The sequence below is a fragment of the Chamaea fasciata genome, unplaced genomic scaffold, assembly GCF_029207755.1.
Source record: "Chamaea fasciata isolate MVZ Bird 193981 ecotype frontalis unplaced genomic scaffold, bChaFas1.0.hap1 SCAF_15, whole genome shotgun sequence".
Classification (NCBI taxonomy): Eukaryota; Metazoa; Chordata; class Aves; order Passeriformes; family Sylviidae; genus Chamaea; species Chamaea fasciata.
Genome location: NW_027094100.1, coordinates 9,687,114 through 9,713,339, shown reverse-complemented (window position 1 = coordinate 9,713,339; position 26,226 = coordinate 9,687,114). Strand labels below are relative to the sequence as shown.

The 26,226-nt window shown below is 54.8% G+C and overlaps 2 protein-coding genes across 2 annotated transcripts in view; one reads left to right on the top strand and one right to left on the bottom strand.

Moving 5' to 3' along the window:
* Window positions 1-11,650, bottom strand: CDX1 (caudal type homeobox 1). Its single transcript, XM_066197230.1, has 3 exons — window positions 11,224-11,650; window positions 439-584; window positions 1-225 (listed from the first exon to the last, which is right to left on the bottom strand). Exons 1-3 carry the CDS (start codon window positions 11,648-11,650, stop codon window positions 19-21), a joined length of 780 nt encoding a protein of 259 aa, XP_066053327.1. The 3' UTR covers window positions 1-18.
* Window positions 11,651-19,379: 7,729 nt separating this feature from the next.
* The window catches only part of PDGFRB (platelet derived growth factor receptor beta), a 31,364-nt gene continuing 24,517 nt past the window's right edge, over window positions 19,380-26,226 (top strand). The window contains exon 1 of the mRNA XM_066196830.1: window positions 19,380-19,457. The gene's annotated coding sequence lies outside the window, so the exon portion shown is untranslated. The remainder of the gene's footprint in view (window positions 19,458-26,226) is intronic.

The window sequence follows — 26,226 nt, the reverse complement described above, 5'->3', positions numbered from 1 at the left end:
TGTAGCTGGTGAAGAGGGTTAAGGCATGAATTCTTCCTTGATCGTCAGTGGCGAGGAGGAGACGAGGTTGGGGGCGTTGCTGCTGCACAGGCCTCCGATGGGTCCCAGGGTGCTGACAGCTGGTGGGGTCGGCGTGGTGGTGCTGGTGGGCTGGCTCTGCTGCTGCAGCTTCTTCTTGTTCACCTTCCTCTCCTTCGCCCTCCGATTCTGAAACCAGATTTTCACCTGCGGGAAGGAAAAGACGGCAATGAAAAGATGAGGATGGACGCAGGCAAGGATGACAACCCCCAGTCCCCACGGGTCAGGGAGGGCATCCCAAAGTTTGGAAAGGAAGGGGTGTCTGTGCAGCAAGGTGGGGCCTGCTCTAACTGCTTGGGCTAAAGCCCTTGCCCTTCCCCATCCCCAGGCCATGGTTTTCCAGGACACTGCAGCACTGACCTGCCGTTCGGTCAGCCCGAGGGCCACGGCCAGCTCAGCCTTGCGGCGGATGGTGATGTAGCGGCTGTAGTGAAACTCCTTCTCCAGCTCCAGGCGCTGGTGGTCCGTGTACACCACCCGGTACTTGTCTTTTGTCCTGGTCTTGCCTGGCAGAGAGAGAACAGTGGGGGGTGAGGCAATGGGGGAAGGAGGGGAGCAGTGGAATGGAAGGAGCATCACCCAAGGGCACAGAGGAGACACACAACCACCCGTGCAGAGCTCAGGAGAAACATGGCAATGCCCTGGGGACCAGTGGGAAAGACAGTCAGGAGGCTCCTACTGGCTTTAACATCCTTCTTGTTTCACACCAGAGTGTTTCTTCTTGTTGGGAAGCACCTGGGCTTCGGTGGTATTGCTTGGTGGAAAGAGCAGGAGGGATATGGACAGAGCTTGGGGCCATCAGGATCCACATGTCTGTGCACACAGATGCACATCCCATGGGTCTGCAAACAGCACCTGCTGCTTTCTAGCAGAAAAATACAAAGGTAGCCCAGCTGTCTCTTCCTAAGTTCCTTTGTTACTCCACAGGCTCACAGGGTGAGCTGCGGAACTCTGCCTGGGCTGTGAGGGGCAGGTGGCACTCTGAGGGAGGACACCCATGCCTGGCAGTTTGCTGACAAGTTCCTGGTGTTTTCCTCTGCAGAAGAGCCCATAGGCAGGGAATAAACACAGCTGTGAATATTTGCTTCTCCACCCAAAATTACAAAATCCTGTTCCAGGGAACTGAGAGGGATGATGCCTGGCCATTTGTTTGCCTGACAGGAGTGTTTGCCCATCTTCTCCTGAATTTCTGATGCTGAGAGCAGTACTGCTGAGGGAAGGAGAGGAAGCAAGCTCAGAACAGCTCCATGGATTTTCCTGGGGCTGCCCTGGGTGTATCAGCATGGACAAGATACTGCAGAAAGTGACCCAGCAACCTATATAACCTTGCTTGCAGCCTGGTTCTGCTAGGAAAGGGGATCTTTGTTTGCCTGCCTTCCTGTTCGTCTGTTTTCCCTAATGAGTCCGTTGCACATCCACCCATTTGGGCCAAAGCAGTTGGACACTGGGCAGTTTCAGCAATACAATTAAATTCTGACACCATGTGAGTGGAGGCAGGAGTTTAGGTGGCGCAGAGGAAAACTGGGCTCCAGACACACCCTAATAAGACATCAGAGAACATCCACAGAGCAAAACCCCAGCCTCCAGACTGCAAATCTGTTGGTAAACCAGCTAAGTTTTATTTTTGACAGTGTCTCTCTTCTGCTCTCCCATTGCAAGGAGATGGAGACATTCCTAAGCCACTTCTTATGCTGAAAATTAAATGTAAAAGAGACCTGGGATGGGCATGGAAGGCAACTCGCCCTGCTGGGACTTGATGCTGGCACTGCCAGGCACACAAGCAGCAGTCACTCAATTCAAATTAGCTCCCAGCTTCCACGACTATGCCACTGTCTGTGTCCTCCTGCCATTGATGCTGGTGGTGCTGGCACGGGCTCAGCACAGTGTGAGCAGGGTGGTGGCTGAGGGTCCCAGCACAGTCCCCAAGAAACACTAAAGCTCTCCAGTGATCCATGGAAGAGGGAAAGAGCCCAACACGGCTGCAACATTATCAGGAATAGAACCAGAATTCCAGCACCAGGGCAGGACTTCAGCCAGTAACTCATTTTTGAAGGATGTGATGAATTCAGTGAATGTTTCAGAGTGGGGAGCCCAGCTCACCTCAGGGCTGGTCAGAAGCAAACACCTAATCCCTCCTCACCACCATCAGGTCAAACCTGCGCATATCCCACAGGGTGACTCTGTGGGTTAAAAAATGGGTAAAAAAGGTTAATTTGATTGAGCAAGGTGTTAATGGAATGTCTGCAGAGACAGGGCTAAAATGCAGAGATTCTGTGTGCAAGGGACCTATGGCAGCTTTGCCAGGCACTTGTCTCCTGTGTGACACACATCAGCTGTGACGTCTCCAGACAAAACTGCCCAGGGCCACCCAGCCCTGGGGGCACCCAGCCCACGCAGGACCTGCACCCTGCCCTCACCCTCCCACAGGGCCCCTGTCCACCCTGGGGGTCTCTCCTGCTGCCTCTCACCACCCTGCAGGGGAAGGGCTCACTGGCATCAAAAGAACTTCTGCACCCCAGCCCAGGAGGAACCTGTGCTGAATCTGCCAACACAGCAATTCCCAAGAAGTGACAGAATAAACCAGATGCTCTGGTGGAGATTTATGTGAGGTTTAGCAGCTCCGTGAGAAACTGGGCTCCCTCTGGCTGCTCCAGGCTCAGGGGCTCCTGCAAGATTTTTATTTCCCATTGATTTATCTCTCTCTTTTTTTTTTTCTTTTTTTTTTCTTTTTTTTTTTTTATTTGAAAGCAAAAGCCTCTCTAAAGAGATAATAACTTTAAAATGGTCTTACTTGCAATGTTTTTATTTGAATACCACTGTTTGGAAAAAAGGAACACTTGGAAAGTGAAGGAGTTGACAGATAGAGGAAAAAAAATAAATTGAAGACTAAAGAATAAGGCGGTTTGTGAATATCACATATGCCATGAATTTCAGTAGGAATTATTATTTCCTGCTGCAGCTGTAAATAGATCCATCACAGCCTGTTCTTTGTTATTCCTTCTTCATCCTTCATCCTGGATGGAGGCTGGGCTTTGCCTCAGGGCTGGCAGAGCCATCATGGGGTGAGGTGGGCACCAGGCTCAATATCAGTATCAATATCATCACTTGCTGCTCAATAGCAGGTAGAAAAGACTCAAAACAGAGGGCTGACGACCAAGCCAGAGATGGAAAGTTATTCACCTCCACTAATTGCTGTTTTTGGATGTTTGCTGAATTCAGGGATGTACTGTGGGTGATTCACAAGGAAAAGAAAAGAATTTGCAAGAAATACTATTGACAATGAATAATTCAACCACCTTGAATATGAATGCTGGGTTACACTTAACTCTCTCCTGGAGACTTTTTATGGCTCTGTGAAAAGAAGGAGGAAATTCGGGACACGCCAATCCCGTTCCTTTTGGGGAGCCCTCATGCCTATGGACAAACAGAGGGAAACTGCTCCTGCATTTTCAGCAAAGCCTGGCAAAGCTGAAACAGGCTGTCCCTTGGCTTGGATAACTGGAGCTGGGACTGCTGCCCCAGGAGGGAGTGTGGATGGGGTGCAGAGGGGGTGCCAGTGATGTCTTTTAGCACATTTGTTAGCCCCTTCCAACCCTGCTATGCATTTACAGCCCCTCCCGCTTGTCCCCAAAAGACCAGGCAAAGGAACTGCTTGGACAGGCAAATGGAGCCATCCGTGGGGCCAGTGGGAATGGTTTCGGCTTTGGGATCAAGGCAGGGCCAATGACAGCCTGGGGAGAGGGTATCGTTAACCCTGTTAATGTATAACCCTAATAGCACTCACCTGAGCCATGATTAGATAAGGGAATAGCTTTAATGTGCTGTGCAAACCCCAAGGGACGCACTCCCGAGTGTGCACGCACACACACGGGGGGATGGAGTCCTGACCCCAGCCTGGATCCACTCCCCACAGCAACCCTGCCCCAAGAGAGGGATCCCAGAGCTCCTGCCCTGGGCTGAGTCAGCAGCCTGGCAGGGTAAGGGAAAATCAAAGTGGATCCTGTGCCCACCATCCCAAGCTCTCTCCCCTCACAGCCACAGTGGAGGCTGCCAGGAAGGGGATATTTCACCATGCTCAGTCCTGGCCTGCCCAAAGGATGGTTTGAAGTAAAACCCTGAAAACCCTAAGAGTCTGAGAATATGGACATTGTGAGACTGGTGCTGAGCAGCTCTAAGAACAGCTAGGAAGGTTCAAACCAGGGAGGAAAGAGACTGTGGGGTGGCAGTGGCACCTTTGGTGGAGGCAGAGCAAAAGCTGGCATGTTATGAGGGGATCAGCCCAGCTCCAAATGGGGGATCCCCATCTGTGGGACACATTTCTCCCAGCCACAGCAGGAGCAGCACAGCTGCCAGCAGCCAGGAACACAAACTGCAACACTTTTCTAAAAGTCTCTATCTCACAGGTCAAAGCAGCTCAAAATTACCACAACCACAAACTCTGGCTCTGTGGGAAGCTGCTGTGCAGACATCAGGGCTCTGGTCAGGGAAGCTGGAGTATGGCAGCCCCAACCCACTGGCTGGAGCCACTGAGATGAGAGCCCAGGGTAGTGACAGCTGTTGCACTCCACAGCAGAGGTCCCCAAGGCCTGGGGACACACTGGATATTGCTGTGTAGAGGAGGTGCTGGCAGGGGGGATGGAGGCATTGCTGCCAGGATGCCTCAGCAGCTCTCATGCCTTGCTCTGTGCTGGCTCCTTGTGCTCCCAGAGCCATCCTGCTTGATCCCATCTTGCTGGCTGTGCTCTGGCCCCACACTGGCTCCATCTCTACAGCCTTGTCTGCCAACCTGTCTGTACTAGGGGCCTGGTCCCACACTATCTGATGGCATTACAATATTATAATGCTGAAAAACATCGGGTGTAAAAGTCCTGTCACCACGGAGAACCTGGGAAAGAACTGGTCCACACTGAAGGTAAAGGGCAGCAAGACAGGACACAAGGCTGTCCCCTCCATGTGGGTGCTCCCTCTCCATGATAAAGCTGCTCCATTCTGAATGAGTAGCATCCACTTGCAAAGAGAATAAAATCCTCCCATCCCAGAGGAACCAGAGCTCCATCAGGACCTGGCATTTTTCCCCAAGGAAAGGATCAAGGAAAATTTCCCTCATCCCCAACAGCTTAGGTAATGCAACAGCTGGAGAAACTGAGGCACACACTCCGAGGGTCAGAGCCATGAGTTCCCTGGACATCTTAATCGCCAGTCCTTCTGCAGCTCCATAGGGGTAAATCCCCCTCACAACCCCACAAAACTGAGGACAGCCAGCAGAGAAATGCCCCATGACAGAGACCCCCGGCCCAGGAAAGGGTTGAGGTCGGCTCCTAAAGCTCAGGAGCCTCCAGGCTGGCTGGAGCCACCCTCATCTGGCAGCCAGATGTGCTCCAGCTGCCTGTGTGCAGAGGGGTCGATGCTCCCTCTGCCGAGCAGCGTTGATGGGAGCTGCTGCCCTGCACAGAGCTGATGCTGAGGCTCGGGACAGACAGCGCAGCTCATTGCACCATCCCTAAACCCACTGGAAACGGGAACCCCAAAGTCCGCACTGGTGGTGGCAAGGGCTGAGCCTCTGACGCCCTCCCTGTTCACCCCCTCCCCACGCTCATTTTTTCCCCTCCTTTCCCCTTCAGCTCCCCCTCCACAACAAAACACCCACGCTCCTCTGTGGCCCGGGATGGGGGGGTTAAACCCGAGCCCCTCACACTCCCTGAGCGCTGGGAACCAGCAGCTCGCGGTTTTCACAAGCCTTCCCCTTCCCCTGCATACTTCAACACGCTCAGCTACTTTTCCTCTGCCGCAGGAAGCAGAGGAGTGATGGATGGGACGGCCGACACGGGGCGAAGCACCGGAGCCATGTGGCTTGTTTCATCAGAGCCAGCGAGAAACGACCCCCTCTGCAGGGCAATCCTTCCCGAGATCCCTGCCTGACATCATTCCTCCGCCAGAATGCATTGCATTTAGATAAGGCTGGGTGTCAAAAACTGAGTGAGAGGAACCACACATCCTCTCTGCACATATTTAATGTCTCAGTGCCGTGGAGGGAGGGAACGCTGGATGAATCCTCATGGAATGGACTCTGCCAAAGCTCCTCCATCTCTACTCTGGGATGGAAAAATGGGCACTTGAGACATCAGGGTTGAGGCAGGACTCAACTTGGAACCTGAGGGCCCCTCCAAGGAGCCCAGCAATGCGCCTACACCGAGGGTAGCTCTCTTCATGGTGATTCACCTCGCACAACCTGAATATTTCTTCCTGGTGCTAAAGGCTTCAGAGCAAACTGCAATTCTCCCATGTGCACCAGGTAGCAATAAAACCTGGTTCAGCTTGATATGGTGAGCACTGGAAACATTTCACTTGCCAAACTGCACCACTTGACCCAATGGCTTTTGGTCTCCTGCTCACTGAGGATCAAGCTTTGTGTTCCCTGAAAAACTCTGCTCTAAGTGTGAGCGTGTGGCTGGGGAATTCATCCTCGGGGGCTGTGGCCCTGGCAGAGCTCGGGGCAGAGCCCAGGCTTGGTGAACAGCACAGTCAGGCAGGGCAGCCCAGCTGCCAGGAAAGGGCAGAAACACCTGGTCAAAGAGTTAGATTTGGAGAGTGCAGAGCAGTGCACAGGAGCACAGGCTGGGCCTGCCTGGGTTTTGCACAGCCAGCACAGTGGGACAGGGACAGAGCTGCACCCACATCCACACCCACTGGTGAGCACACCCCTCCTGCAAGCCTCATCCTCCTCCCAGAAGGTGCAAACCCCAAGGGCATGAACAGCAGATGCCTGGTGCTTGCAGTGAGCTGGCGATTCCCCGTCACAACCCCATGTTCTTGGACATGGACAACACAACCAGAGGCCTTTCATCCCCAGGGGCAGCAGCACGAAGCTGGGTGTTGGGGCAAGTCTTCCCCAGCCCTGCAGTGATTCAATCCTTTATTTTGGCAACTGGCAAATTCCTTCAGTTGTTCCCATGTTTTATGAGCTCTGGGCTGAGTGCTGCCAGCCTGGCTCCTGTGCTGGGTCAAAGACCACAGCAGCGCGGGAGGACAGGGAGCGCCGGGGTGACACATGGGCTGCTGGCACATGTGGGGTGAACACAGCCCCATGCACAACGTCACCCCACTCCAGCCCTGACCCAGCTCATCCCACCCTGCCACCTGGCTTGATGTGGCTCACCTGCGGTAGGAGGAGGAGGAGGACAGCAAGGCAGTGGGAGTCCCATATGGGCACCAGGGTTCTTCTGCCCCTTTGCAGCCCCATAGGATTTGGCCCATCCTTGTCATGGGGCAGTGTGGGGGAAGGATCCAGCCCCTTATCCAAGCAATCACAAAGCTAACAGGACTGGAGTGGCTGTCCTTGAAAGGTCCCCTATAGGAAACATCTGTCATTGGCCAGGGGTTTAAAGTGTCCCTCTGCTAATCCCAGGGTATTAGCCAGCCAAGCCCATCACGTAGGTACTGCCAGTGCTCCAGGGAAGCCCTTTTTGTTCAAGGAAAGTCAATTCTAGGAAAGTTTGAGAGGCCTGTACCTTGGCCAGCAGACTAAGCAGTCAACAAACCCCAGCTGGGGCCAGGAGCAGGTTGTGGGTTAATAATTCAGGGGGAGAAGACTGATGGGGCCCAACACACCCCCTGAGTGTCCCAGTGAAGGAAAGGGTCTCACAGGGAATGAGCATGTCCCATGCAGGGACTGATCAGGGAAATGCACTGTCCTCCAGCCAGCACTATCATCCCAAAACATACCAAGCACAGCATGAATCCCAGCAGTCCAGGGGAAACCTTTCTGCCTCATTATTGGGATTTTTACTCTTTCCCCCAGTGTTCATGGGCCCCACTAGGAAAATAAACAGAGCTGGAAAACTGACCTAGAAATAATAAAACTGAGATGGAAAACTGCACACCCAGCAAATGAGCACATGCTCAGAGCATCACTGCTTGCTCTCTCTCCATCACCCCAAAACCTGCGTGGGCACCACAGGCATTGGTACCATATGAAGCCCTGAGAACATTCGCCCCTGCAAAGAATGCCCCAATTGCACTTTCACTTGCAATATTTAGCACTGCAGCCCCTGCTCAATTAGTGACCTAAAAGCCAGACCTGAGGCAGTATCTGAGGATTTGCATGACTAACAAGCAGAGGGTGAATTTCAAAGTTCAGCCAGCCCCGCTTCCAGCCACCTTCCTGAGCTTTTCATAAACCCTGGGTGCAATTCACAGGGAAGTTTGCAAATAATTGTGAATAAGGAGGAAGCATGAGGCTCTGACATGCTGCTAGTGAAGATTTTATGAGCAGAAAAGGAGGTGACATTGGAGAGAGAAATGAGGCCTGGGGACATCTTCCAGCTCAGTTCCCAGTAACTCCCAATTCCTGGCATTGCAATCCCTTCTGCTGCTGGGTTATCTCAGCTCAGCCAGGTGAAGCATGCATGAATGTAGCTACAGGTACAGAAAACCATCCCCCTGTAAAGCCTGACTCTGCAGTGAGTCATTAAGGAGATTTCTCATTGATTTTTCTCAAGCTCTAGCTCACATTTGCAGAAGTTCCCAACACACTCATACTCCCTGCACAACATTTTGTTTTACTACCATGCAGCTCTTCCCCAAAAGCTTTCAAACTATGGCCAGGAGCTGTTCATACAAGCCAAGACAGAAAGGGAACATTAATTTACAACCCTTTGAAGTATTATGATTTATAGCATTCACAATGAAACTGTTGATATTTATAGCAAAAAACCCCCATGTATTCATTTCCAATTCCCACTGCGGTGAGATGAGGAGTTTATCAATCCAGATTGATTAAAGTCCAGTTTATTGATTTCAATAAAATGATTCATCTAAGAATTTCACCCTTATCTATGTCAAACCCATCTCTGCCCTACTCTCTTTCAAGCTTAATGAAGACTTTTATTTATTTAAAGAGCAGCACTGGAAAGCACCAGCTGCATCCCACCACCTCTCAGCTCATGGTCCCACCACGGCCAAACCCTGCAGTCGCTTGGCAGCAGCAGCAGTGGCCTTGGACCCAGCAGAGATGCAAGGACAGGTCCTTAATCTGTGGGTGATTTTGAAAAGGAGCTTACTGGTCATCCATCCTAAGGAAACCACCCCAAGAAAGGGCCTTTCACCCCTCCATCCCTGTGGTGGGGCTGGGACAGCTCCTCTGTGAGTGAGAGGAACAAGGTTGGTTTATTTATTCCTTTGTATGTATTTGATCTAAGAGATACAAACTAAGCAACTAATGATATTTTTCCAGAATTCAATCAACTCAATTGTTGTCTAACTCAATCAGAGGCACTTTCAAGTTCCTGTTTTATCTTGGCCCCACTGCTGGGTGTAAACCCATGGCCTTGATCCAGAGGAGAGGTGTGCTGATGGCTTTCCTTCCCCATTCATTTTCCCTCCCAGCTCTCTTCTCAGAGGAAACCAATATGTTCAGACCTACAAAACCTGCAGAAGTGGCAGGGTCCCTGCTGCAGGGGAGTGCTGCACTTCACATTTCCTTTTCCACCCTGGGCAGAGGGAAGCCCTCAGCTCTGGCATGCCTGTGGGTCTCCATCACTGCATCTGGGGGAAAGCATTTTTCCTAAATAGTTACATTCAGTGCTTAAAATGGGTCAGGAAATACCAGCCTGCCTCTCCCTCCTCTTTCTGGACTGGGGCTGGGTTTTTTCCATTTATCAGGATGTTCTGCCTGCTCCACTGCAGACACTGGTCCCCATCCCTGCCACACAGATTCTGGGAACACAAGTAGGTATTCTCCATGCTGGAAGACCCAAGCACCTCTGCAGAAGACCCTTACATGGCCCTTGGCTACTGGGAATAGTGCAGAGACAAAAATTAGCCAAAAACTGGAGGCACTTTGCAAAGAGGGAGCCCAGGCCCTGATTCCAGGGATATGGGGCAGCAGTAACTCAAAGCAAACTCGCCCCCGAGAGATGCCCACAGCCACTCCTGTAGTGAGTTTGGCCCCAGCAGTGCTCTGAGGAGCTCATGGCCAGCACAGGAGAGGCAGAGGGGTGGCAGGTTCAGGCAAGCCCCATGGGTCCCGCTGGGAAGGGTCCAGGCTGGGAAGATGAAAGGCTGAGGGTAGGTGAGGACAAAGGGCCCGCACCTCACCTCACTGCCAAAGGAGCCGGCCACCATCTCCATGACAAAGACAAGGCCTTGTCAATTTGGGCTGGCCCCAAGGGGGATCTGCCCACTGCCTTTGAAGTGGGCAGCAGGGCGAGTAGGGGGCTGGGGTCACCCAGACGCTTCCCCCAGGTCAGGAGTTCAGCAGGGACAGGACCCTGGGGACAGCGTGACCACTCGGTGCCCATGCCAGAGGTAACCACAGGAACCAGGGCACCCTTTCCTGCAGAGCCCAGCACCCACTGGCCGTGCACCTGCAGCACCCACAGCCACCCTCCACGTGGCACTGTCCCCAATACACACAGTGCCCCTCACACACACACACACACCCACCCCCCATGCACGACACCGTCCTCCTCACAGCACCCTGCACACACACACTGAGCACGTCACCTCCCCCAGACACACCTGGTGGCACTGCCTGTACACACACACTCCTCATGGTGCCCTGCACACTCGCACAGAGCCTGTAGCACCTCACTGAATCCACCTTATGCACATGCACACACACAGAGCACGGATATACACGCAGCCCTTTCCCTGCACAGCCACCACAAGCAGCCCAAGCTTTGGGCACCTTGCACACACACATGTGTGCACCCACCATACACAGGCTCTCACACAGCCAGCTCACACTCTCATGTACAGCCACAGCCCCACACTTTCACCCTTGCATTTTTGAGACCCCTCATCCAGCACCCCCCCAGGGTCCTGGCGGGTCTCTGGCTCTTCCCATCCTACCCGGTGGCTGCAGGCAACAGCACGGGTTGGAGAAAAGGACTTTCCAGCCATATAAGCCCAGCTGCTGGTGTGGAAGGACAACATCCTCCCTGCCCATCATAGCCCCTGCCACCTCAGAGCTCCCCTGCTCTTTGAGGACTGGGTGTCATGCCAAGGGCAGGCCAAACTTGCTGTCCCTCTGGCCGTCCCCATGCAAGGAGAGGCACAGAGCAGTTTCCACCCTGAAGAACTCCAGGCCCAGGGATCCTCTGCTCTGGGGACAGTGCAGGGGTGCAGGGCTGGGAGTCTCCTTACCGTTGTTGCTGGTGCTGGGAATGCTGCGCCTCATCCATTCATACGGGGTGCGTCTCTGGGCATTAGGGGAGAGCTGGGGGACCGAGCTGCTGATGGGTGGAGGCAGGAGTCCAGAGCCCGGTGGCTGAATGGGGTTAAAATCTGGGGGGCTGAATCCAAACTGCCCCGGGCTGGCGGTGGAAGGCGTTGCAGCAGTCCCATAGGAATGCCAGTCCTCCTTGGCAGGGGTGTAGGGAGAGCCCCAGGCAGCCGCCGGCTGCCCGTGGTGCAGGTCGTTGTTAATCCCCGGCACATGGTGGTAGCTGGCGAAGTCCGAGTACTGCGGTGGCCCCGGCACGTAGTTCTGGGGGTTGAGGTTGAGGCTGGGATGCCGGACCGGGCTGGGATACATGTTGGTGTCCTTATCCACAAGATATCCTACATACATCTTCCCGGGCCGTCCCCGCGCTCATGCTGCGCTGCCGAGCCGCGACTGCGGCCGGGTTGGGTTTGGCGGGGAGGCGGCTGCCCCTCCTTCGCCACCACTCACCTGGGCGCCTTGGGGAGCCTGTCCTGGGGCCAGGCACCTCCCTGCCCACAGGCTTTTATTGGGCCCAACCTCTCGCAGCATTTGCATTGAAAGGCAGGTTTGCATTTCAAAGTGCAGAAACCCCAGCGGGTGAAGGGGACGAGTTCGAACTTCCCACCCCGACTGCAAGGAGGATGAGGTAGGGGGTGACCCCGGGGAGCACCGAGGACCCCCCAGCCCCTCTGTCACTACCCCACAACTGTGCCCATGCCACCGGACGTGGTCCCTCTGTAGCAGCTGGCTTTGGGGACATTAGGGTGCGGCAGGGGTCCCATGAGGATGCCCCAAGGGACCCCACCACCATCCACACCCCAGGAACAGAGTGCCTTGTTATGAATCTCTGTATTAAAAGCCAGCTGCACGCAGGGGGTAAGCTGGCCTCTGTGTGTCTGTCACCTGCCCTGTCCCCACAGTGAGGACACCAAACTCTTGCTCTGAATGGCATTTTCCTGTGCCCAGCAGCAGCATCTACCTCTTTGGAAAAGAGGGGCTGGTGGAGGCTCTGGATCCCCATTTCTTTCATCCCAGGGCAAACCCACCCCTCCAGTCCTGACAGCAAAGCTCAGCCCAGCCTCAGAGAGCAGGACACATGGGCAGACTCCGTGTGCAGGGAGAATGCCCTCACCATGGACACTGCTGGGGGTACCTGGGCTGACACATCTCCAAGGGGCTCACAGCCCAGCAGCAAGAGGAGTTTCTCACCTGTTTTCTCTCTTAAGAAAGCAAAGCTACCCCCATATGTTGGTGATGGGGAAAACCAAGCAGAAAGAGGGCACTTTGTGCAGCCCTGTCTGCCTGCAAGGTAGGAGGTGCCCGCCACAAACACCCCAGCAGAGATCACCCTGTCAGGTCAGACACACCTGCCCTCCAGAGGGGATGAGGGACTGAGTGACACACTGCCCAGACACCCCCCCACTGGCAGCTGGGAACCTCAGCTGATGTCCCCCTCCCTGCCAGTGTCACACTCCAGCTGCACTGGCCACCACTGCACCCATGGCTGTCATTTGCAGGCTGGCTTTTCCTCCTCAATCAGAAGCAGAGTCCACAGAGGCTCCAGGAGGGTGTTTTTCCACTTCCTCAAGGCTGCCTCTGTCCTTTCCTCTGCACAAGCCCCTTCCCCTGCTAGAAATGTGAGCAGGGCAAGGACGATCCTCATCCTCTTGGGACCAAAACAGCCTAGAATTTGACAATAGGAAACAGGGGGAAAAAAAAAAAAAAAAAAGAGATTAAGGATGACATTGAGAGGAGAGGATAAAACCTCTGTCACGGAGCCCTGGACCTTCAGTGGTGTGTGTCCAAGAACCTCATCCCATTTGTCTAGCCCCAGATCTACCTGAAACTAGGTGAACATATTCCTCTGTGCTACATCCTGCAAGGAGCTGGGTGTCAGGATGAGATGGAGGGGAGATTGGTAGGAGGTGAGGGGTCTGCTTTATGAGGACTGAGAAAGGTAAACCCCCAGCAATGGGAAATCACTCCCAGAGCTGGCATCACTTGCATTCTGCCTCCCCAAACCTAGCATGGCTAAAGGCACCAGGAGAGGTGAGCACTTTGCAGCATCCCCTCTGGGCCCTCAGGGTCCCCAACCCCTTGCTCAGCCTTGTCCCAGGTCCCTCCCTTGTGACAAAGGTGACTGTCATGATTGTCCCACCCAGTGATGATCTCAGTTCAGCACTCATCACAGATTGCTTGATGTGCCATATAATCCCATCTCTCCTGGATTTTTCCCAAGATCCCAGTACAGCCATGGCTTTGTGTAAACTAGAGAGTCAAGGCCACCTTACTCTTCCTCTTCCTTCTATCGGCAAAGAGACTCAGGGAGTGGGAGAAAAAAAAAAAAAAAGGAGAAAATTCCCCCTGAGCAGATGGTAGGAGGTACAGAGGATCACAGGTGGCTGTTGGGTCCCATCACAGGGGTGGCTGCATTTTAGGGACTGGGGTTATTCCTGCCACTGGCTGTTTCCCACAGGCAGCCCAGGTCTCCTTTAGCTTTTCCCAGTCTGTGGAGCCAATGCCAAGGGCTCAGGCAGTTGCTGGGGACTGGGGGGCTCAGGGGTCTGGGGCAGCAACCCACACCTGCACCCTCCCCAGAGGAGCAGTGACAGGCTTGTCAGGGCACAGCATGGCCAGGGGCCCACTGACAGCTGAGCATGATCTCCCTCAGTGTGAGCAAAAGGGGCAGGGGAGGACAATTGGGCCATAAAGATCCACCAACAATAACTTCCCTCTTCTTTTCTTTGACCCATTCATTACTGGTGGTGAAGTTTATGCTGGGGAGGAGCCAGATGAGGAGCCCTTCATGGGCTCCCCAAGGAGCATCTTAGCTGCTCAGCTGGGGCTGAAGGGTGCTGAGGGGGACCCTCGGTGCCCCAGGATGTACCTTGCACCGGGGTCCCATGGATGAGCAGATCAGGGAGTGACAGAGCCCCTGGGGGTCCCCAGCTGGGTGACAGCAGGTAGTAGTACCCCCTCCGCCCATCCTAGAGACCCTCAGAAATGCACCCAACCTCGGGACCACCCCTAGTCTTTCAGACCTGGTATTCCTGGTGGAAACCAGGCAGGTGCAGCAGAGAGGGAAAGCTGTCAGGGCTCCCTCGGTGCTCCCCGGGGCTCCATGCTGCCATCCGTGATCGAGTGATGCCATCTCCTGGAAGGAGGAGGGCTGGGAGGTCCCTAGGGCTAGGCTGCACGCAGCTATCACAGGTGGAGCAGGAACACCATCCCATCAGCTCCCACTCCCTTGAAGGAGGCACTCAATATGGGAAACCAACTCCTTCCTTGTCCCCCAACTTTCTCTGAACCCCACCATGGTTTCCACAGGAGAGGGAGATGCCCACAGAGAGTCAAGTTGGTGTCTCTCCTTGCTTCCATTTTCCCCCACAACTTCCTGCCCCACCACCTCCACACTCCCTCCAGCTCCTATTGCTCCCAAAGGCCAATCTGTGGCTTCAGACCAGCATATCCTAGAGCTGCATGGCCCCACTCACATCCCAGCCCAGCCAGGACCTTTCAGTCGTTCCCTAGCTTCTGAATGCCCCTAGGGTGACCCCTCCTCTCTGGCAATGGAGACATCAGTGCAACCCTCTTGCAGAGGACAAGCCCCTGCCTCAACTCCTGCAGCCCCACTGCAGACTCCTGTGTGGCCTTTGGCTCTGCCCAGATGCCTGAACTGTGCTGTCACTTGTGTCCCCATGCTGAGGAGAGTCTGCAGAGCTGGTCCCCAGAGAGATGAATGCTGGACTGGGACAGCCTGAATGGATTTGCCACCAGTGCTGCCACACAGCTCCCCTCTCTCCCCCCAGGGCTCAGTGATCCTCTTTGGGATCTGGATCAGCTTTCTTGGCAAATGCAAAGGCCACAAATATTGTGACTATCCTCAAGAGGGCACTGGGGACAGGGACACATGCTGGCATCTCTCATCGCTTCCCAGCACATGTGGGCCCTGCTCTCAGTGGGATGGGGATGTGATTCCCCCCTGCACTGGTGGGGAGCATCCTGGTTTCTCTCCTTGGCTGTGTTTCAGGCACAGTGCAAGCAGAGGGTTAACGATTCCCACATTAAGTGGCTGCAGATGTGTGGGAAAGTCTGGGGCGAGCGGACGGCATCGTTATTAGTATTCACCCAGGAGCCTGTCGCTGCCTCCCGGGGCTCTGCCGAGCACATTTAATACCGAGGCTCATGGTGGGGGTTAGGCAGAGTGTGTGGGACGGGGTGGGAAAGGCCCCGAGGTGGGGAAAGGCAGCGGGAGAACATCGTCCGCTGGCTGCTGCTTCCTCCAAGTGCCCCAGCCCAGGGGATGTACTGAACGGGCCAGCATCCATAAGGACACAGCACCATAAGTGTGCATGGCCCAGTGCTACCTCCTGACACCGTTGGCACCCTGTGGTGTCCATGGCCAGTGTTCCCCGTGCTGGGGAATGCTGCAGGATACTCCCCAGGATGCTCCCCTTCATGTTATGCTTGGGCATACACTCACTTAGGAAGAAGCCCAGCACTTTCTACCTCCCCTTCCTCCCTGGGCACTGGTGTTACCCACCAACCAAAGCAGGACCACAGAACACACGGGGTACAGGCTTCTCTGGACACCAGGGCAGAGCTTTAGAGACACTGGATGAAGCCTCAGTGCAGCTCCCTGCAGGGCCCAAGAGCTGGATCCAGCCAGGAGCAAGTGCTGGCAGCTGCCACACCAGATGGGCTGCCCAGATGTGGTGCTGTGCTCTCTGGCACCCACCACTCCTCTCTTGTGGTCTGCGGCTTGACACCACTTCAGAGCGATGCTGAAATTCCTGGGCTGACTTGGAGTTGATAGAGGCTCTGAAAAAGTGAAGCTGGAGCAAATCTGGTCCTCATCAATCCTTCAGAGAAGTGGGGTAGGCCAACATCTGCTGCTTCTTTCCTACCTGCCTGTCACCTGCTGGCACATGGTGCCTGTTGCTGACTCCAGCACAGCTGTTTCCACCATTGTCTTGGGTCACCCTGGCTCTGGTCTCTCTCCTCTGTGTCAGGCATGGGATATGGGCTTTGCTCTGTGGTCCCAGCTCCAGGGATGGGGCAGGAGCTCAGAGAGCTGCTTTGATCCATATGGTGCCAGAGCAGACCAAATACCAAATCAGAATGTCCCGATTCTTAGTGGCTGATTTCCCCACCAAAGATGCTGCCCTACATGACCCTAAGCCCCCATTAGCACTTAATGATGCTTACTGAGGCTGGAAATCTCAGCTGAGAGGGGTCTGGCATCCCACACTGCAGCTGCCCCAGCCCCAGGGGGACCACTGGGTCCTGCAGCACCATGAAGGGCGATGCAGGCGCCAAAAATAGAGGTGAGCAATGAAGGGCTGATGAGGCCGAAGTAGCAGAGCTGCTGCCCTCCACCCACACACTTGCACAGGCGAGTTCCTCTGGCTTTGGTGCTTCCTCTGAGCTGGCCTTTCCCAGGAGCTGCTGTAACCCCAACGTGCTGTTCCTAAACAAAGTGTGTGGCTGTGGATGCTCTCTGGGGATGTACAGAGTGGGCTGACGTGTGCTTGCCGGGATGCTTTGGGCTCCCCAGGGCTCTCTCAGTGTCCCCAGATGATGAATCCTGGCCTTTGCAGATTAGGAGGTTTTGTTTGCCAGATTCTTCCTGGTCCCAGCCTGGAGTGGTTATTGGTGCCATCTGTTTGCAGAGGAGAGAGGAGGAAATATGTCCCACTTCAGGCTCAGGATGCTCTGCCCTCAAGCATGGTCTGTGTCAGCTTTCCCATCCCCTGCTCATCCCAGGTAGCCCATCCCCAATGCAAGGGTCCCAGCAGGATTGCACCAGTGGGTTTCTCGCACTCCCACTCTGTCTGGAGCAGTCATGTCCTTGGAGCAGGGACACTGCCAGGAAATAGCTCTGCTGAACAATTCCCAGCAGCCCTTAGGTCCCCACACATGGACCCACCAGACACATCTTTGTCCTTTGGGAAAAGCGCTGGGGAGAGCCATGTGCACAGCACATCCCCTCTGCTGCCTGCCTCCCACCGAGCTGCTCGCACACTCACTGGCTCCATCTCTGCACAGCAGCCTGTCTCGGCCCAGGGGGGTGACAGGGCCCCTGACACGGGGCCGCCACCAGGTCTGGAGTTGGGGGAATCCGTCTGAGCCAGGGCTGTGTTCCTCCTGCAGCTGTCACGGTGCCTTAGAGTTGGCACACCAGCCCCACTCCATGAGTGGCACACAGGGATAACCTGGGTGCTGCAGCCTGGCTCTCCTCACCCTCCACAGCTGCACAGAATAAACACCTCCCCTTTGGTTTTCCACAGATACGAAGAAAACATGGAGATAATGTGAGATAAGCAGAAAATCTCTTGGGCTGGCCCAGCCAGGGAATCAGTCCCTGTGGCCATTGTGCAGGCCTTTACTAGCTTGGTAGGAGGAGATGAGTCTGCCTTGCAAAAAAAGGCAGAAACACAGACTTCAGCAGTGTCATCATTATGAGGAGGACTTTTTAATTCTTAGAAAGGAAAATTTAAGAAAGATGGACAGGTATCTTTTCAGGATTGCCAGTGCAGTTTTGCACTTTTTCTTGTTTGGATCAGAGAGAAACACAGATTGGTTAAGGTTAAAAAAGACCTCCAAGATCATCGAGTCCAACCCACGACTGCCATTTTCACCCCTAAACCATGTTCCCAAGTGCCACATCTAGACATTTTTGAACAGTTCCAGGGATGGTGATTCCACCACTTCCCTTTGCAGCCTGTTCCAATGCCTGACCACCCTTAAGCATCCCCAAGATGAAAACGGTGGCAAGAACTGATGGGCCAAAAGGTTGAAAATTGAAAAAGAATGTTCTGCCTAACTGAAAGTTTTTAGAAACTTGATTTGAACTCATTAAGATGCTGGGAGGATTTAAAGCTGGTTCATCACCTGTATTCCATCCTCAGGACAGTAGGGCTGTAAGACATCTGAGATGACGGTAGGGCTGAGGTGATCACTCCGGCCACCTCTCCAGCTCTGTGCCCTCGGCAGCCCAAACAGCCCCAAATCTCCAGCTAAACCCACCCTCTGCTGCAGCATCCCAGTTGCAAAGACCTTTTATCCCCCTTTCTGAAAAAGAAGAAGAGTTGCAAGGGTGTGTTGGTGTTCCCCCAGGGGCAGTGGCCAGTCGGGGGTCAGGGGCCAGGAGCTGCAGTGCCGGCACAGCACAGCACAGGGAGGCTTCTGGGGGGAATACACGGAGTCAGTTCAGTACAGGCCTTCTTTAATAAAAACATGAGTCAGCTGCTGGCGTGGGCAGTGGATTTTCTAAACATCCCCTCATATCCTGAGAAAGGGGAAAAAAATAAAAGAAAGAAAAAAAAGAAAGAAAACGGGGGGGGGGGGGGGGGGGGGGGGGCGGGGGGGCTTGAGGGGGAAAAAAAAGAAAAAGAAAATAAAAGAAAAAGAAAACAGGGGAAAAGGCCAGAATTGAAAGCAGACACAGGGAGAGAGCAGCTCCTTCCCTCCGGTTTAAGGAGGCGATAGTCGGTCTGGTCCGGGCTCCTTTTGTTCGCTGTTAGCCGGGCCCTCATCTCTCGCCCCATAGCAGACCGCAGCAGAACTCCCCTCCCCTTGCAGCCACTTTGGCTTCTCCTCCTTTTATTTTTTTTTTTTTCACCCATCACACTCGTCCGCCGGGCGTTAATCGCAAGTTCTGCTCTGCAAAGGGTCCCCACAGAGGGTGGAGGGAGGAAGTCGGAGGAGCTCCGCTCCTCATTGGCGAAACAGCCTCCCCCCTTCTCCTCCTCCCGAGGTCTCTTTTATTTATACACGCACACACACACACGCGTGCACATCCCTGGACCCCGGGGTTCGCTCCACACTCGGGTCCGAGGAGGCTGAACCCCCTCCCAGCTGGGCTGGGGGCTGCACAGGGCACTGCTGAGATGCACTAGAGGAGCAGAGCAGGGGGCTTGGCTCCAGCCCAGCCCTGGCACAGCTTTGCCTCTCCTTTTGATTTTATTTTTTTTTTCCCTCCTCCCCTCCACTTCATTTCTCTCCCTTTCGCCTTTAAGTGGAAAAGCCTTGCCAGCTGGGGAAGGCTGGGAGGGCAGGGAGAGCCTCAGCAGACAGCAGATAGAGTGTGGAGGAGGAGAGGAAGGAATTTCGGGGCCTTCGGCGGTGGGACGTGCGGCGCAGGCACTCGGCTGCTGGGACCCTGCCCAAGGTAAGTGCCCGTGTCTCCCACCCGGGGGCTGACTCGCCCTCCTGCTCAGCTCTGCAGCTGGTACAGTCCCTAGGGATCCTGTCCCTGAGCCACCCTGGCTGCTCTGAAAGGGGCTTTGCTCCCCTCCAAGGGGTTGGCAGCCCAAAACGCCCCACCAAGCTCTGGGGAGATCGTGTTTGGTGGAAAGCAGCTGAATCCTGTGGCGTCCCATGGGTAGAACCACACCATCAGCTCTGACCAGGTCCTGGACTGGGATGGCTGAGCGGAGCCAAGGGGATGCTGTGGCTGTAGGACAGGAATGGGGCACCCCACTGCAGTAGGAATACGGCCCAGGTGATCTCCCTGGATCAGGGGCTTGCCCTGGCTCTGCAGGCTGGTGGCTGTGGGAGGTCTGGAGTGTGCATGGGGAGTGAGACATACTTTAGATGTGTGTGCCCCACTGCAGAGCAGTGTCACCCCACTGTCAGCCTGTCCAAACACATCCGTGGCCATCCCTAAATGCAAGTTGCTCCAAGGACCATGTCACCTCTGTCTGTGGCCATGGCAGGGCTCCTGTGCCTGTGGGCCATGGAGAGGGACATCTGCAAGCCCTGCCCAGGGTCTGTGCCTGGGAGTGCTGGGTACTGGAGAGAGCGGAACTTGGTAAAACCCTACTAGGCATGGATGTGGGCAAATACTCTGCTGTCCCAAAAGCACAAGAGCTGAGGGCCTCCAACAAGGCAGAGCTGGTCTGGAGTGAAGCTCTGACAGCCCAGGGGTTAGCATGACCTGAGGGGCTTTGGTGCTCACAGTGGCACCACTGGGCTCAGAGTATCCAGCTTCTGCACTCACCTGCCAACTGGGAGTCATTCAAAACAGGATTTGTGGTGGAAAGGGGTGTTGTGCTCCTCAATCTTGGTCCCAGAGCAAGTGAGGTTTATGCTTTAGCATGGGGCAAATAGCTTAAAGTAGTTGGTCTGGTGTGCAAACTCTCTTTGCAAGAGGCTTGGCATTCCTAAATCTTTTCAGAGGGTCTCCCATTGATGACAAGGATTAGCAGTGTTGAGACCCAGTGCTTCCCAGGGGCCATTGAAGGGTGGGTGGGAGGGTCATTTCCCCCTCAGCACCCTGCAGGACAAGGGGCCTGTGCCTCCCATGCTCTTGGGAAAGGAGTGAGTTTCATGTGGTCACTGTGAGCCAATGTCAAGGACACAGCTCTGCCTGGCAGAGGACACAGGCCAGGCTGGCTTGGAGGGGGAGCTGCCAGGCAGCTGCCCTGGTTGGTTGTCTGTGTGCTCTGGCTGTTGTGGCAGCCACCGACCCTGGGCAATGTCCCTGAGCCCAGGAAACACCCCTAAATCAGCCGGTGCATCAGGAGGGATCAGTGTTTTGGACAAGCACCAAGTCACAGCAACCCAACTGCAGCAGGCACAGGGCTTTTCTCTCTTCCTAAAGCTGGCTGTCCCTTCCTCCAGCTCAAGAACATGTAGGGTCCTCATAGAAGGAGCAGGCAAGGGGACAACAGCCACTCAATTCCCTGTCCTTGGACCACCTCCTGCATCCCTGCACAGGACTGGGAGTGTGGGGTGCCCATGGTCAGTGTGAACACAAGCATGGCCAGCTGCAGTACTGCAGTCAGGGAGAAGTTAGCCATGGTTTATTGTCCACAGTCCTGGGTGTACCCTGTGGTGTGCTGCAGGGCTCGGGCCTGGGCTTGGTCCTCTGCAATCCCTACATGAACCACCTGGGAGCTGGCTGAGCACACATCCTACACCCTGGGTTGGCACCAAGCTGGGTGGGCAGACAGCGTGCATGAGAGTGTGGGAGGATCCCAAGAGCTCCAGCAGAGTCCAGAACCAACCAGAGTGGCTATAATGGACACAAACCAGATTGCAGCTTGGTGCCAGGAAACCCAAGCTCTTCCTGAGGGATGTGCTGTAAGAGACATAGCTGGAGGCAGCTCAGAGAGGCAGGGTGGAGGGAAGGGGTCCTCCCCAGCAAGTGACACCGAGTGCTTCAGCAGGGATAGACATGGAGTGGAGAGGCTCATGGAGAGCAGTGAGGATAATGAGAGATCCAGAAGAAGCTGCAAAGGGAGAGGGATTGATGTGGCTCGTTGGTCACTGGGTGTTGTGGGAAGGTGACACACAGTCTTCATGCACAGGAAAAGTCATCACTAAGAGAAAAGAGCTTTTAGGGGGAATATCTGTAGGCTTAAAGACTGAAGGCTGAGTTCCTTCAGCCTCACAAGTCTCAAAGCACATGTCAGGAAAAGCTCTGGCTGGGAAGACATGGGCACAGCAACAGGACAATGACACCATGATTTCTTTCAGCCTCATTTTTGGTGCATCTGTGGCAGGATTTCCAAGGCATTCAGAACAACGCTCTCAGGGAGAGCACTGTGCCTGTCTGCAGTAGGAGAGCAAGAAAGGATTGTCACAGTGAACACCAGAGGAAAGCTGAGATTAAGAAATACTCTCTAGCTGTGGGAGTGCTGCTGTCAAAAAAGAGACCATGTTGGCTGGATGTGGCTTTGGCCAAATGTCCAGCTGCTGCCAGAGGCTCCAGGCAGGGACTTATCTGCCTGGTCCTCAAGGTTCCTTTGGCCTCGGTGTCTGATGGGAAGTGGGATGGGATTGCAATGCTGTCCATAGTGTCAGGCTCCAGCAAAGCATCTTCCTGGGATGGAGTGGCAAAGGGCAGGGAGCAGAGGAGCCGCGTGGGGGCTGAATCCTGTGGGAGCACAGCCGCCGGCGCTGGCAGCTGGGGCTGCCTTTGACCCAGAGCTGGAAGGAGCTGGGGACCATGTGGGCTTGGCTGGATGTATCCTATCCCTGCACGGGAGGACTGGAGCTGAACACTTCGTGGAGTTTGTTTGTTTGTACTTTAACCAAGAGAAAGAAATCCCCTGGAGAGGAGCTGCAGGGGGAGGGTATAGACTAGGTATTGTTTCTTGAGGGGCTGGAGCAGCTCCAGGAGGCTCCTTCCGCTCCACCAGGCAAATTGGACATAATGAGGCTTGTTTTAGGGGTGGTTGTTCCCCCTCCTCCTCTCCCCCTTTGCCTAATTAGGGTTCCCAAGCTAAGCTCACCTCTGTCCTGTTCTGCTGCCACTGAGACACCTCCTTCTGGAAGGGCAGCACGTTCCAGCACCATGGGGTACACAGAGCAGGCCCAGTTGTGACAGGGACACAGCTGTCACAACACGTGCTGGGGATGCACAGAGGGGTGCTGGGATGGGTCATGTGCTGAGCAAGGGGGTCCCATGGGTCCTTTGTCCCCCAGTCTGGTAACAGGAGCTGTACAGTGATGTATTGCCCCTCACACTCTGCTTTTCCAGTATCCCTGGGTGCACACCAGCCTGTGGCATACTCTGGTCTGTGTGTGTAACCTTCCCTGGCATCCACTAACCTGCAGAGCCAGAGGACCATGGTGTGCAGAGCCTGTGCAGGGAGCAGGGAGCTCACAAAACTCACACAGAAAGGCTGGTGTCAGGAGAGTCAGGGTGGTGTAGTGTGTGGTGTTTGTCCTGCATCCATGGATGGACTCATCCTCTCCAGGCCATGCCTGCAGGGGCACCTGCTTATCCATCCAAGAATTCACTGACACCCATCCTACACTCTTCCTTGGGCTCAGTAAGAGCCAGTGTATGATGGAGCTGGCGGGAAGCTGTGGGGTGCAGGAGCTGGAGCAGGGAAGGGTTGGAGAATGCAGGGATGTACCAGGGCACTGCACTGATTGCTAAACCCTGGAAATCCACCAGGAAACAGATGGAGCACCTTTTCCCTGCTGTGGAAGGGGACTGGTTGGCAGGTCTCCATGGGCAGCACAGGGGTGATGCTCCTGAAGCAGCAGGAGATGGGCAGTCCTGCTCCTCAGCCCCATCCTGACAGGCACTCTGCCTTCCCTCTTCCGGCCCAGCTACCATGCAAAAGAGTCTGTGACTGAAATCTTAATGCTACCAAGACCCAGCAATTGGCACCAATTAAATTGCTACATTCATGTTTGAATTGCTTTAACTGGCGAGACACACTGTCTTATTTATACAAAAAAATATGTTTGCTTGTGGGTTTGTCTGAACCGGTGCCAGCAGAAAATACACCATTTCAAGCCCTGCACTCTGCAGGCTCATTCTCCTCTTCCAAACTGGAAGTCACCTTGGTTTCAGCCTCTGCCAAGCAATGGTGGCAGAACAGAAACACTGCTTTCCTCGGGGCTGGGCGCTGCAGGCACCATGAGAGGGGTCCCCTCCTCTCTCCTGCAGGCAGCTGCCAAGTTTCCTTCTCCAGCCTGGGAGCTGTTTGGGAGTATATGGTCTGATTCAGGATCAGGACTCAGTGCCCATTTAGAAAGCTGCACTCAGGGGGAGGGCAGGGGTTGCTGGCAGCTGCTGGTGCCAAGTCCTGCCTCAGCTTCTCCTCTGGAGGTTCTGTCAGGGTTTGGGGGTAGGGGCTGTTTGCAGAGCATGAGTGCAGAGGGGAGTTGATTTCTGATTTGTGACAGAGGAGAAGGTACAAAGAGCCCTGCATGCAGGTTGGTAAGAATAGCTTACCCTGCCTGGGTAGAGCATGCAGGAGATTATCCATCTCTGCAGTCCTGCTGCCATGTGCCACCATGCTGGTCTTTCTGCCCCACACATGAGCCTATGCAGGAGGGGGCAGAATCAGCTCACAGCACCAAGAGCTGCACCAGAAGTTGCATTTTGCTCCCTCTCAGAAATCCAGAGCCAAAGAAAAAACCCCTCTGAAGGCAGCCTCTGCCCTTTGCACCCAGCACTGGCTGGCTCCATCCTTTCCCACCCTGGCCACAGTGCCAAGCTCCCCTCCAGTTCCTGCAGATAGGCAAAGGATGCCCTGACCACAGAGATGGTGAGTGCCTAATCCCAGCCACGAGAGCCTAAAACCCCAGAACAAAACAATTAAGCTTGGGTCCCTCAGAGGCAGCTGAGAGGAGCTGATGCATAACGGAGATTATCTCCCCCTCCGCAGCTCTCAGGGAAATGCTCACAAGAGGATCAGGTTGCTCAGCCTTTGCTGGGGTGTTGGACTGGTAAGACCATAACACTCTGCCGGATCCTGGAGCTTTGCAAAGCCCCTACATCCTCCTGGGACTTAGGATGGTTCTTTTTTCTCATCCTGCCTCCGTTGCCCTCCCATTGCAGCTTATTAGTGATTAATTAGAGCCAGCTGAGATCTTTGTGTCCAGCCCTGGCCCCGTTTGAGCAGCCACCCTGGATCAGTGGCTGTGAGCAGGTGGTGGAGGTGCTGACTTGCTGGGGACTCTTCTTCTCCCTGTGCAGACATCAGCAGAGAGCTTCCCTTGAATCACTTTGGGAAGGCAGACATGGCTTTCTGGCAGCCATGGAACAAGAGTGAGGAAAGCCCTGGAAATGCCAGGACAAGGGATGAGAAGCCAAGATAGTCCCTGATCTTGGTTCCATGTCCTCTGCTTCCCTCATTCTCTGCTCTGGTGGGGAGAAGCAGCTCTGCTCAAGGCAGGCAACCCCCATCCAGTCTGACATGCCCAGGAGCTGGGACCCCTAAATATGCCAGCTTGGTGTGGAGGGATAGGAGAGCTCTGAGTCACTCATCCAGCCCCAAGGCTCTGCTACCCATTTGGAGGGGCCAGTGGGATGCAGGGAGAGCTGTGGGTCCGGGTTTGGGTCCCTGCAGCCATGTTCATAATTGGCATTATTGCTCACATGCTCATGAAACAGCATGGGATGTTCTTCCAAAAATGCCTTTCCTGTCAGGGGTAACGGAGAAATTAGGGGAATCATGGATGGCCCTGGCTGGGCTGTGTTGGATATTTTAGAGCATCCTACTGGAAAAGAGCACTGGGAAGGGCTGAATTGCTCCCAAGGGGCACATTTGTGCCTCCCTGGGGCAGTCATTGCATTGCAAGGGATGAGCCCTGAGTCTGCACAGGGCTGCTGACTCCAGGGTGAGAGCATCCCCAGACACACACAATGTCAGATTTAGGGCTGTGCTCCAAAACACTGGCCAGCCTCCAGCACCGCCCCAGACCAGTCCCAGCACCACCCTGAGCCAGTCCCAGCACCACCATGACCCTGGCACACATTGTCTGCCCCAGGGAGACCAAGATGGGCAGGATTTGACCAGGGCGAGAAGCAGGGGATGCAGCAAGGGACAGCTGGGCATTGCCCGGCACGTGGCAGCCATTCCTCCCAACACCCCCTCCCTCCTTCCCTGGGCCCAGGTGAGCCCTGGTCCTCACCCAGGGTTTTCCCACAGTCCAGGCCAAGCTTGCAGGCTCCGGGGAGCAGCCCATGGGGTCTGGCCTTTCCTCGGAAAGCGGAAGCAGGGGAGCATGCGCAGCCGAAAGGGCCATGAATACCATCACTCGGGGCTGGGGGATTATTTATAACACTGGCACCTCTCCAAACAGATGTTTCTTTTTATTCTGAACTCGCACTAAATGGGTCACTCGTTTCCTCTGTCTCCCATGGGCTTAAAACAGAGGGGGAAAGAGGAGGGGATATGGGTGAGAGTGCAGGGCTCGCCCTGGTCCCACGTCCCTCTGTGCTGGCTCCTCACAGGGATGTGTTGTGGAGAGCCATGGATGGAGATTTGCTGGATTCTGTGTGTGACACTGAGGTTCTCCCTCATTTAGAGAGAGAGGATGTCTATAGTCAGACAGGGCTGCATGGGGCTCACCTCCCCACCCTATTCCTCACGTGGCTGACCCCAGGGCAGCTGAATAACACTGCTGGGGCTCAGTGTGGACTTGTCATCTCCCCTGGCAGTCTCCCTCCCCTGCTTCAGGGTCAC